The following is a 13,912-nucleotide window of genomic DNA, read 5'->3' on the forward strand; positions in this document are numbered from 1 at the left end:
ACCATGATAAATGGAGAAAAGATTGAAGTTGTCAAGGATTTCATTTTACTTGGATCCACAATCAACACCCATGGAAGCAGCAGTCAAGAAATCAAACAACCCATTGCATCTGGCAAATCTGCTGCAAAAGACCTCTTTAAAACGTTGAAAAGCAAAGATGTTACGTTGAAGACTAAGGTGTGCCTGACCCAAGCCATGGTATTTTCAGTCGCATCATATGCATGCAAAAACTGGACAATGAATAAGGAAGACCAAAGAAGAACTGACACCTTTGAATTGTGGTGTTGGCGAAGAATATTGAATATACCATGGACTGCCAAAAGAACAAACAAATCTGTCTTGGAAGAAGTACAACCAGAATGCTCCTTAGGTGCAAGGATGGCAAGACTACGTCTTAGAAACTTTGGACAAGTTGTCAGGAGGGACCAGCCCCTGGAGAAGGACATCCTGCTTGGTAAAGTAGAGGGTCAGCCAAAAGGAGGAAGACCCTCAATGAGATGGATTGACACAGTGGCTGCAACAATGGGCTCAAGCATAACAACGGTGGTGAGCACGGTGCAGAACCAGGCAATGTTTTGTTCTGTGGTGCATAGCGTCGCTATGAGTTGGAACCGACTTGACGGCCCCTAACAACAACAGTCAATGGTAGAAGGAGCCCTGGTGCTGCAGTGGTTAAGTGCTCAGCTGCTAACTGAAAGATCAGTAGTTTGAATCTACCAGCGGCTCCATGGGAGAAAAGACGTGGCAATCTGCTTCCGTAAACATACAGCCTAGGAAGCCCTGTGGGGCAGTTTTACTCTGTCCTATAGGGTTGCTATGAGTTAGAATCAGCTCGATAGCCCCCAACAACAAGAAATCAATGGGGGAGGTAGGGTTTAAATTCCGGTCGAATTGACCTCAAAGCCATTAAAATATATTGTTTAGGTAAGTGTAAGAAAGAAGGTATTTTAGTTCCCTTGTGCTGCTGTAACAAAAATACTAAAAGTGAGTGGCTTTAAAAGCAGAAATTTATTTTCTAATATTTCTGGAGGCTGGAAGTCCAAATCAGGACCTCAGCCCTGTCAATTCCTTCCTTGTCAGTAGCCCTGGGTGTTCACTGCTTCCTTGGTGATCCTCATGTGGCATCTGTCTTCCCCCACGTGTGATTGCTTGCTCTGTGTCTATGCTGCTCTTCATATGACTCAGAAGTGATTAGATTTAAGATCCATCCTACACCGATAAGACCTCAACTGATTGATTAATGGCATTGTATTAGACTGCATCATGGAAAGTAATTACATTACATTACATCCACAGGTATAGGGGTTAGGATTTCAGCACATATTTTGGGGGACACAATTCAACCCATAACAGAAGGGCATGATAAAAGCGTATCTAGCTAGAGGCAGGGGAAGGGAAAGAGAATTAAATAGCCCCATTACTGACTGTTTGAAATCCTAATGCTTGGGAATTAGTGGGAAACAGGACCAAAGCAGAAGCATTGCCCCTTTCTTTAGAAAACAAAATAAAAAACAGAATCTTAAACCCCTATTTCCTGGCATCCAGAATTAACCAATGTTCACTTTTGTCATAAAAACCGAAACCAAACCCATTGCTATCCAGTTGATTCCGACTCATAGCGACCCTAGGGCAGAGTAGAACTGCCCTATAGGGTTTCCAAAGCTGTAATTCTTTTTTTCTTTTTTAATTGTACTTTAGATAAAGCTTTATACAGCATATTAGCTTGTCACTAAACAATTAATACACATATTGTTTTGTGACATTGGTTGCCAACCCCACGACATGTCAGCACTCTCCCCTTCTAGACCTTGGGTTCCCTATTACCAGCTTTCCTGTCCCCTCCTGCCTTCTCGTGCTTGCCCCTGGGGCTGGTGTGCCCATTTAGTCTCGTTTTGTTCTATGGGCCTGTCTAATCTTTGGCTGAAGGGTGAACCTCAGGAATGACTTCAGTACTGAGTTAAAAGGGTGTCCAGGGGCCATACTCTCGGAGTTTCTCCAGTCTCTGTCAGACCAGTAAGTTTGATCTTTTCTTATGAGTTAGAATTTTGTTCTACATTTTCCTCCAGCTCCATCTAGGACCTTCTGTTGTGATCCCTGTCAGAGCAGTCGGTGGTGGTAGCTGGGCATCATCTAGTTATGCTGGACTCAGTCTGGTGGAGGCTGTGGTAGATGTGGTCCATTAGTCCTTTGGACTAATCTTCCCCTAGTGTCTTTGGTTTTCTTCATTCTCACTTGCTCCAGAAAGGGTGGGACCAGTGGAATATCTTAAATGGCCGCTCATAAGCCTTTAAGACCCCAGACGCTACTCACCAAAGTAGGATGTAGAACATTTTCTTTACAAACTATGTTATACCAATTGGGCTAGATGTCCCCAGCCCTCAGCCTAGTAGTTTGGTCCCTCAGGAAGTTTGGACAGGTCTATGAAGCTTCCATAACCAAGGCTGTAATTCTTTATGGAAAAGTACTGAGAATGGCTGGTGGATTTGAACTTCTGACCTTTCAATAAGCAGCTGAGCACTTAACCAGTGCACGACAAGGGATCCTTACTTTTGTCAGAGTTGCTTCAAAATTTGCGAAAAATTAAGTTAAATATTTAAGAAATAACAGTTGCCTGTATTTTCCTCCCTGTCATAGATTGAATTGTGTCCCCCATAAATATCTGTCAGCTTGGCTAGGTCTTGATTCCCAGTATTGTATGATTGTCTACCACTTTATCATCTGATGTGATTTCCCTGTGTGTTGTAAATCCTATCACTATGATGTAATAAAATGGATTAGCGGCAGTTATATTGATGAAATTTACAAGATTAGATAGTGTCTTAAGCCAACCTCTTTTGAGATATAAAAGAAAGAAGGAAGCAGAGAGATGTGGGAACCTCATACCACCAAGAAAGCAGTGCTGGGAGCAGAGCGCATCCTTTGGGCCTGAGGTTCCTGTGCTGAGATGCTCCCAGACCAAGGGAAGACTGATGACAAGGACTTCCTTCAGAGATGACAGAGAAGAGAAAGCCTTCCCCTAGATGTGACGCCCTGAATTGGGACTTATAGCCTACTGGACTGTGAGAGAATAAATTTCTCTGTGTTAAAGCCACCCACTTGTGGTATTTCTGTTACAGCAGCACTAGATGACTAAGACACTCCCCAATTCTTACAGTCAATTAGTCTCAAGAAGTTGATACTTATCAAGTCCCTCTCCACCCATTTTTTAATGGTATAGATAATATTTGCTAATCTAAGCCATTTTAGCTGTTCACCTAGTTTAGGTTCTTTTGGAGTCCCCAGGTGGTCCGAACAGTTAATAAGCTCAGCTGCTAACCAAAAGGTTGAAGGTTGGAGTCCATCCAGGATCTGACTCATGGCAACCCCATAGGTGTCAGAGTAGAACTGTGTTCCATAGAGTTTTCAATGGCTGACTTTTTAGAAGTAGATTTCCAGGACTTTCTTCTGAGGCACCTCTGATTGGACTTGAACTGCCAACATTTGGTTAGCAGCTGAGCATGTTACCCATTCGCACCACCCAGGGATGGTTTCTAGTATATACGCATTTCCCTCTAGTTCTTTTATCATTAAAAAAAGTATAGCAATGAATATCTTAAATGGTACTTTGTACACATAGGTATGAATTTCTTTAGGGTGCATACCTAGGATTGGAATTTCTACCTTATAATCTATGCACATTTCAATTTTATTAGACAACACCACTTTGCAGTGTATGAGATTTCCTGTTTCCTCATATCCTTGTCAACGTTTGGTGTTGTCAGCCTTCTTCATTTATACCAAACTGAGCTTGAGGTGGCATTTCATTGTTATTTGAATTTGCATTTTTCTGATTACCTATGAGGTTGAGAATCTTTTCATCTGTTTATTGGTCATTTGGGTTTCTTTTTTTGTGAATTTCCTATTCACAATTTTTGCCCACTATGTTTCATTCTGTTGTACATAGGGTTACTATGAGTCAGAACTGACTCGACGGCACCTAACAGCAACAACAACAGCAACATTTTTTGCCCATTTTTGTCTTAGATCATCTCTCTCTCTCTCTCATTGATTTGTAGGGATTCCTTACATATCCTGGATAGTTGTCCTTATTTGATTATATGCAGTATACATATCTTCTTCCTTTTGTGGCTTATCTTTTAACTATGTTGTTGTCTCTTTAGCATTAAGAAGTTTAAATTTTGATATAGTCAAATATATTATTCTTTTCCTTTATGATTTCTATGCTTTGTTTATGGTTTAAACAATCTTTGCTGGCCTCAAAGTTAATGGTAGTTTCCTATTTTTTTCTTACCCAAAGTTTAGTTTTTCATATTTCCATTTTAAATTCATCTAGAGTTTATTTTTGTGAATGGTGTAAGATGAGAATTTAATTTTTTCTTCATATGAAAATCTTATGTTTCAACATCATTCACTGAGGAGATTAAAGTTTCCCTGTGGATTTTTTTTGGGGTTCCTCACATATACTAAAGTATCACATATGTTTGCCTCTATTTTAGTACTTTGTATTCCGTTCTGTAGACCCATTGATCTTTCTTGTTGGCAATATCACACTCGCTAATTACCATAACTTTATAAAAATTCTGGATGTTCTGGTAGATTTGTTCTTTTCTCTTTGCTTTTCCTTTTCAGAAATATTTTTTATCTGTTCTTGGAGGTTTACTCTTTCAAGGAAAGTCCTTAACATTACTCTTTCATGGTGAATTTCCACTGAAAACCCTGTTAAAATTTTGATTGCAATGACATTGAATTTCTAGATTAATATGGAAAGGATGACTATCTTTATTATACTGATTTTCTCATCCATGAACATTATATATATAATATGGAGCCCTGGTATTGAAGTGGTTACCGCATTTGTACGCAAACAATGCCGTCTACCTTTGTTTGCCAACCACTCCTGCCCCACTCAGGTATTTTCATAAGAGTGCTATGCTAATTTTTTTTACAGTAACGTGCAAATTGGCATAGCTGCAATTACGAAAATACCTCTAGCAGGGGAGGGAGCAGTTAGCAAACAAATGTAGAAGACGAGTGTTATTTGCATAAAAATACCTTAAGCTTGCTGGGCTGCTAACTGAAGAAAGATCAGAGGTTTGAATCCACGGAAGAAAGATGTGGCAGTCTGTTTCTGTAAAGCTTTACAGCCTAGGAAACCCTATGGGGCAGTTCTACTCTATCCTACAGGGTTGCTATGAGTTGGAATTGACTTGATGGCAGTGGATTTGGTTTTGAGTTTGGTGTAATTGCTTTATAATGGTTCCATAAAATTCTGATTCATCTTTTATTAGATTTTAATACTTTATAAGCATTTTGTAGATGATCTTTATTTCTATTGTGAAGGGGATCTTTTATCTGTTATATTTTATGAATAGTTATTGCTGGTGTATAGGAATGCTATAAGAGCCCTGGTGGCTGCAGTGGTTAAGCACTAGGCTCCTAACTGAAAGGTTAGCTGTTCGAACCTACCAGCCGCTCCATGGCAGAAAGATGTGGCAGTCTGCTTCTGTAAAGACTTACAGCCTTGGAAACTATATTAGTTGTCTAGTGCTGCTATAACAGAAATACAAGTAGATGGCTTTAACAAAGAGAAATTTATTCCCTCACAGTAGGTTTAGGAGGCTAAAAGTTCGAATTCAGGGTGTCAGCTCCAGGGAAGTCTTTCTCTCTCTGTCGGCTCTGGAGGAAAGTCCTTATCATCAGTCTTCCCCTGGTAGAGGAGCTTCTCTTGTGCAGGAGCCTTGGGTCCAAAGGCTGAGCTCTGCTCCTGGCACTACTTTCTTGGTGGTATGAGGTCCCCCTGTCTCTCTGCTTGCTTTTCTCTTTTACATCTCAAAAGAGATTGGCTTGAAACATAATCTAATCTTGTAGAATTGAGTCATTATTGCCTCATTAACATAACTGCCACTAATCCCATTTCATTAACATCAGAGATAGGATTTATAACACACAGAAAAATCACATCAGATGACAAAATGGTGGACAATCACCAAATACTGGGAATCATGGCCTAGCCAAATTGATACACATATTTTTTGGGGGACACAATTCAATCCCTGACAGAAACCCTATGGGGCAGTTCTACTCTGTCCTATAGGGTCACTATGAATTGGAATAGACTCCACCACAACAGATTTTTTTTTTTTTAAATAGGAAAGCTATTGTTTTTTATATGCTAATCTTAGTATTAAATTTGTATAACTTTTCTGCAGTCTCTGACACTTGAGCTTTTAAGTTAAACTTAGTGTCTACTCTCAAAATGTCAGTGATATTTTCTTTGACTACCTGTTTTAATGCTATAGCACATATGGAGGGGTCAAAGTAACATATGTAATATGACAGGGCAACGTTCAAAAGGTATTTATCACAAGGTGTCTGCTAACATCCACGCACTTGCAGCAATGGTGTGGACAAGATTCACTTGTGTTCTCTCTTTCGTCTTGTTTTTGCCCGTATAACAGCTGTATCGGTAAGTAGGTTTCTGTTCTTTGGGGTATTCAGAAATATTAATTCTGGTATACATTATCCATTTTCTGTATATTTATTCCCTTTCAGATTAAACGTCTTTCTCAAGGAACTGGTAAGAGCCCATGTAAATGTGTAGAGAGTGTTTCTGAACTTTCCTTCACTTGTTCAGCAAGACTAGTAACAACTTTGTTTTCCCCACTTTTAACAGCCCACGATGCCGATTTTGGTGAACAGAAGGCCATTACAGAAATCAATTTAGGTAGGTTCAATTTCTGCTTTGCTAATGCCTTGGAATAATTTAAATAATTTAAAACTCAGTGCTAGAATGGCTTTCTAATACTGTATTGGGTAACTTTGGGGGAGAAAGGTTAATTCACTAGGATTTGCAGAGTTCTGGAAAAGTGCAAATATGGAAAGAGAAAGATGGTTGAACCCCATTTTCTAGGAAAGCTAGTGAGTCCTAGATGGATCTAGAAATATATACCAGGTTTTTGTTTATAAACACTTCATTGTTTTCAGTTTCTGTTTTGAAAAAAAAAAAAAAGGAAATAAAAGTAAATGATTATCCTGCTTGCTAAAGAAAAAATATAAGGAATAAGTCTATGGTTATATTTCATGAGGAGAAAACCTCCATCTCTCTTTTGACCAGTCATATCCACTAACAACTGTTTGCTTTGGACTTAGAGAAGAATATAAAGGTAGAAATGTATTTCCGCTTAGGTCTTGTCATCCACAAATATACTTCTTGGAGAAATTCATCAGCCTCATCCATTACTGAGAAGAGAAGCCGAGTCATCATCATTCCTCCCTCTGTTCTGTTTTTGAAATGAGGGAGAAGCCTCTACATTCTGGGCATGTGTAGTTAGGACTGGTGGAAGCAGAGCTATTCCTGACTATAAACAACCTAGAGTTTACAAAAGCTTTTGTATCCGGTTGCATATTTACTTGTCAAATGATGTAGCGGGGTAAGTGTTTTTTCATTTTGCAGGAAGGGACAAGAGGCTCCTTGTGGTTAGGGTGACTTGCCCAAGATCACAGGTGGCAGAGATGAGGCTCACTTTCATGTCCTCTGACTGACAACCAGGTGCTGTGTAGTCAGCTCTGACTCACGGTGACTCCATGTGTGTCAGAGTAGAACTGTGCTCTGTAGGGTTTTCAATGGCTGATTTTTTGGAAGTAGAGCACCATACCTGTCGTCCAAGGCACCTGTGGGTGGACTCAAACCTTTCAGTTAGCAGCTGAGTGCTTAACTGTTTGCACTACTCAGACTCCTTCTGACTGATAGCTCAGTACTATTTGAATACTACAAAGCTGAAAAACCCATCCATAAGGGTTAAATTTCTCTGGCCTTGTCCCATTCACAGGAAAGACAGATTGGTTCATATTTAATTGGGAAGATATTGAGAATGACTGCATGGGCAGAGTGGAAATAGTTTGGTCAGGAAAATAGGTACATGGGTAAATGGATCCCAAGACTTCAGAGCAGGGCATCAAAATATCTCTCTTTGGAGTCAAACAGTGAAGACGTATGAAATTCAGAGGATCTGCTGTATTTTAAAGCAGGGCTGGGATTAGAATTAGTGTTTTTCTAATCTACTCCTTATTTATCTAGTAAAAATTAATTCTTTCATCTTTGAGCCATTTCTTATTCTTCAGCCCCACAGCCACCTCTGAACTATAATCTCAATGAAAAAAAAAAAAAAGAAAATCTGTGTACCATGTAGGTACATCCTATTTTTTTAGGTCATTCCAAACTAGTTACCAGGATTGATTGGGCTAGTCATGTAGCCAGATTATAAAAGCATAAATTGATTGGAAAAAATTATATAGAGAAAGGTGTCATCTTTTGACTATCTTTTCTCCATGCCTCACAATGCTGATTTAACACTTTTTCCACCCCTAAACTTGCTTCTCCAAGTCTTTTTCCTTTCAGTAAATGAAACTCCCTCCTTCTAGTTTGGTAAGCCCAGAATCTGAGTTTCCCTTAACAATTATCTTTCTCTCACAGCTTACATCTGAGCTCTCAGCAAATGCTATTAGATATGCCTTCAAATTTTATCACAAGTTAATACTTTTGTACCTTTCACAGCTCCCATCCTGGTACAAGCCACCTCATCTCTCACCTCATCCTTGAAGTGGCCTAATAACTGCTCTCCCCATTCTGCCCTTACCCCCTACAGACGATTCTTTATATAGTAGTCAGAACTCTCTTTTTACTATAATTCAGATTATGTCATTTCTCAGATCATCCATCCAACACAAAATAAGAGCCCTAGAGTATTGATTGGAGTCCCTGGGTGGTACAAACGGTTAACATGCTTGGCTGTTAACTGAAAGATAGACTGGCACCAAGAGGTGCCTCAGAAGAAAGGCCTGGAGATCTGCTTCAGAAAAATCAGTCATTGAAAACCCCATGGGGCATAGTTCTACTCTGACATACATGGAGTTGTCGTGAGTCAGAATCAACTCGAGAACAACTGGGTTTTTTTTAGAGGCTTAATACTCAAAAGTGTGGGCCACATGCCTACAGCGCCTGCATCACCTAAAACTTTCTTAGATGCAGTATTTGGGGCTTCAGAATCAGTATTTCCATTTTGACGGAGCCCCAGATGATTCCTATGCACATTAAAGTTTGAGGTTAATTGACCCCGCCGCCTCTCTGACTTCATTTTCATTTTTTAATTATTCTTCCTTGTGCTCACTCAAGCTTTCCAGCCACCCTGAGCTCATGGCTATTCCTCTAAAAAAGTGGTTCTCAAAGTGTGGTCCCCCAGCCAGCTGCATCAGCATCATCAGGGAACTTGTTAGAGAAGAAAAATCTCAGTTCCCGCTCCAGACTTACTGAATCAGAAACCTGTGTTTTAACAAGCGCTCAAGGTCATGCTGATGGTAAAGTTTGAGAACCACTGCTGTGAGACAAAGGAGTCTTGGTGGTGTAAGTGGTTTGCAATAGGCTGCTAACCCAAAGCTTGGTAGTTTGAACCCACCCAGTGACTCGGCAGAAGAAAGACAATCTGCTTTAGTAAAGATTACAGCCAAGAAAACCCTATGGAGCAGTTCTACTATGTAATACATGGGGCGCCATGAGTTGGCAGCTGACTGGAAGACAGCTTACAACAACAAGTCTTTGATGCCAAGGCTTTCTTGCCTCAGGACCTTTCTATTAGCTGTCACTTCTGTCTCCAACACTCTTCCTTTACTCCTTCTCTCCCATCAGATTTCTGTTTATCAGGGAGCATTTCTCTTATCACCCTTTATAAAACAGCAACCCGTCTTTACCTCAGTACTCTTTATCCCCTTTTACCATGCTCAGTGTTTTGCACATATCACCACCCGACACACTCTACATGTATCTGCTTGTTTGTTTGTCTCCACACCCCCACCTCCCAATCAAGAATGTCATCTCCCTGAGGGCTTTGTTTGGTTTCCTGCTATATCCCCAGCATCTAGAACAGCGTCGAGGACGTATACAACCAAAATCAAACCAGTTGCCGTGGAGCGATTCTGACTCAGGATGACATATTAGACACATAATAACTATGTGCTAGATAAAGGAATTGGGTAGTGAATAGATTGAGACTTGGACATTTCATGGAATATACACGACTTTGAGTATATGCTCCTCCTGCTGCATCCACCCCCCTTCTGACCCTATCCATGCCACCAACTATTGGGGCCAAAGTCTGAGTGCGCTTGTTCACATCACTTTGGACAAGACCGCCCTCACCTGCAATATCCAGGCTAAGGGTGAGAAAAATGCATTCTTTTGCTCATGGGAAGCCTAGGTGAGACTCTAGGTGGACCAGCACATATTACTCCTACTGGACAGACAACTGAAAATCTAGGTGCTGCTGACAGTGGTGCAGAGGCTTCATTGCTGAGTTTGTTACTGTTTAGTGGTGCTGTTACCATATAAATAAGTTAGGGTTATGGAGGTCAAGCAAAGCTAGGAAATGTGTGTATATGGAAGGGGGTGATGCAGAGACAGCCTTAATCATTAGCAAGTGAAACACGTCATCTCTTACCTAATACCTCCTTGGAGTCCTTTGCAGCAGAGACCTAGCCCTGCTCCTGAATGAACCATTGTTGTTAGGCAACTTTTGACTCATAGTGAGCCCATGTGACAGAGTAGAACTTCCTCGTAGGGTTTTCTTAGCTGTAATCTTTATGGAAGCAGATTGCCAGGTCTTTCTCCTGCGGAGCCACCAGGTGAATTTAAACCCCCAACGCTTAATCGTTTGCACCACCAGGGCTCCTTGAATGAACCATACCAAAAAACCAGAAAACCAAGCCTGCTGCCATTGAGTCGATTTCGACTCATAGCGACCCTATAGCACAGAGTAGAACTGCCCCATAGGGTTTCCAAGAAGCAGCTGGTGGATTTGAACTGCAAACCTTTTGATTAGCAGCCGAACTCTTAACCACTGCTAAATAGGGCCTTTGTTACCATATGAGCCTATAGTGATCATTCTCTGGCTTGGTTTCCCCACCCTTAAACAGGGGCTGTGGTCGCAATGAGGTGTAATCTAATGATCTTGTCTGAAGTAGTTTGTGTTTTACAGAGAGACTTCTGGTCATGTGAGGGTTATGATAACACGTGACATTCTATTAACTACCTAGGAAGTTTTCCCACAAGGAACTTCCCTTTTAAGGATCTTACTTTTAGAAACAGTGTGAAGGTAGGATTGAGCAACACCAGCAGTGATACAGTACATTCTGCTAAGCTCCTAACAGGAGATGTTTGGAAGTCCAGTTTTGAACGGATCTGTCTACATTCACCTGATCTTCCTTATTACAAGGGCATCACTTTGAACTTGGCTTTGGAGGGTATCATTATCTTTTCATGGGACAGAGCAAAACCGAGCCATTTACTTAGGGATGAGAAGCAGGATGGTACAATAACAGAAAGGGCCCTGACAGGAAGTCAGGAGTTCTGATGCTGGTTGGGCCACTGACCACTTAGCACATCACTTACTGTCTCTGGACTCCGTTTCTTTCCCTGAAGTATGAGAAGTTTGGAGTCAGTGATCAATAAGATCCCTTTTAACTCATCTCTTACTTCTAAGACTCTTGGACAAGGTTCCTTGTTCCAAAATTGAAAACAATGAATACAACAATATGAGATACTTATGGGCTATTTATAATTCACTTAGAGGGAATTTTTGCATTGTTTCAAAAAGTTTCACATATAAAAATTAATAATTAAAGATTTATAATGACAAAGATTAATTTTATTGTAAGAGGTATCTTTTAGTAATGCTCATTCAGATTTTTTAAAATTAAATCCACGTCCAGATGCAGGCTTGGACCTCTTTCAAGGGGACATCTTCCTGCAGGTGAGTACCTACCAATGACATGGTGGGTCCTCAGAGATTGGCTGTGTCACTAGAGGGAGAGCCTCTGCCCTATGTCCACCCCTGGGATAGGCACTGTGGAGTAGAAGAAAGAATTCTAATCTGTAATCTGTGCCCACAAGGACTTTGACTTTAGTTGATTATGACAAAAATAGATGAAAAAATTAGCATGTAGCACAAGAGTCTATAATTATTAAATCGCTGGTATGCCCGATTTTTCTAATAAGTGAAAAATGAGAGAGAAGGAAAGTATGTATAGGTTTAGAGTGCTATCTCAGTTTTTGGAAATTGAACGTCTCATTCATTTTCTTCTTAGTAACTTCTGTGACTTTTCCAAGTTGTCTATAATGAACTTCTACTGATTTTATACTCAGAAGACAATAGTTTAAATTGTGCAATAGACTGTTTGTGGTGTAAGACTTTAGCGAGGGAAGGGGACAAGGAGAACTCGAGGATTACTTTGAGGACGAGGCTTTCCAGTCATCTTTGCCTTTGTTTTCACAGAACTCCAGAAATGGCCTGAGAGACCCAACCACCAGGTGGAAGTTCCCTGTTCCTTACATTCTGGCTGACAATTTGGGTAAGATTAATCATTCTTAATTAGGAGCTTCTGGTTTAACTTTTCTCTCTTCCCCGTCCTCCTGTTCATCAGCTTCAGACTGAAAGTAACCATCAATGTGTAAGAGGGTTGCCAAGCCTTGATGATTCCTTATCTCCTTGCGAGAAAGGCATGATGTTATATTGAAACCAGTACCACTTAAACTTTCTGAGATTCAGAGCATCAAATAATAATTTTTAAAATGCAGAACACATTAAGATGTTAATGAGGCCAGCAGCAACATAAAGAACAAAAACACAAAGAAATATAATTACGCATCATAGCAATGAAAAATTTTCACGTTAAATACTTTAGGTGAAGATAAATATGGTAAAAGGCTTTCCTGAGGTATGAGGATACTATTTTCAGCATATTGCTTTTTTTTCTTTTTTTGTTACAAGAGAAACATGCCACATTTTTGAGAAATGGAAATGTTTATATTTATTTCATACGTTCATGTTCCTAAGTATTAATAATTATTTCTCTTTTCTTGAAAGCTAAAGAAATGAATAAGTTACATTTTACTCACTGTTAGAAATAATCGAATACATATTAGAAGCCACATATGGGTACTGGCTGACCTCAAGCAGCTGACTGATAGCTGAGCAGTAACTTTACTGCAATGCCTTTGGGGCCCATCCTACATAAATACAGAACATCTGAGAGGGAGAGGGGAAGTCAGCACAAGGTTGCTCAATCTTACTGGGCTGCCAAGCTGTTCCCACCTCAGGACACGTAGATAATGTTTAAGTACTTTCCATCAGTGTCATCAATGTTGACTTGAATCCCTTTCTTGGAAAAGAGCTAGATGTAAACAGGTACTGTTATTCTCAGTTATTTGTTGGACTTTTGGGTTGAGTTTTTCTCAATGTTCTCTAGTACACTTGCAAGTTCATAGAGTACCAGTATTTATTGGAGTGTGTTTTAAGAAACACCCGTTTTAACAGTGGCTCTTTCCCTTGACACTTTTTCTTTATGTTGGTCACACCTGTGCCCCTTCTCCCACCAACACATAGACTATTTATTGAATCCTATTATATGCCTGGCACTATGCCTTCACTGTTTATCTTATTTAACATTCACCGTGCATCTGTGAGGTGTAAGTCAGTGTTTCTCAAACTTCAATGTGCATAAGACTCACCTGAGAATCTTATTGAAGTGTGGATTCTGATTCAGGAGGTCAGGGTCGGGGCCTGAGACTTTGCATGCCCAACATTTCCCAAATGATTCCAATTCTGCTGGTCTGCAGACTAACTTTAAGTAGCAAGAGCTCTCTACCTGCAAAGTGGGTGATAGATAGGCAGAGAGCAAGACTGGAGACAGGGACCTGAAATAAGGTAGAGAGAGGCAGTAAAGATAAACCAGTTGCCGTCAAGTCGATTCCGCCTCCTGACCATGTCTGTCAGAGTAGAACTGTGTTCCATAAGGTTTCAGTGGCTGATTTTTCAGAAGTAGATCACCAGGCCTTTCTTCTGAGGTGTGTCTGGGTGGATTG

At 40.3% G+C, this 13,912-nt stretch overlaps 1 protein-coding gene across 1 annotated transcript in view; it reads left to right on the plus strand.

The window, feature by feature from the left end:
* The window catches only part of MEP1A (meprin A subunit alpha), a 42,025-nt gene that overhangs the window by 2,307 nt on the left and 25,806 nt on the right, over positions 1–13,912 (plus strand). The window contains exons 2-4 of the mRNA XM_023734118.1: positions 6,459–6,466; positions 6,553–6,577; positions 6,674–6,724. Of these exons, the coding sequence (XP_023589886.1) occupies positions 6,459–6,466; positions 6,553–6,577; positions 6,674–6,724 (84 nt within the window). The remainder of the gene's footprint in view (positions 1–6,458; positions 6,467–6,552; positions 6,578–6,673; positions 6,725–13,912) is intronic.

This window comes from Trichechus manatus, unplaced genomic scaffold (assembly GCF_000243295.1).
Source record: "Trichechus manatus latirostris isolate Lorelei unplaced genomic scaffold, TriManLat1.0 scaffold00065, whole genome shotgun sequence".
Taxonomy (NCBI): domain Eukaryota; kingdom Metazoa; phylum Chordata; class Mammalia; order Sirenia; family Trichechidae; genus Trichechus; species Trichechus manatus.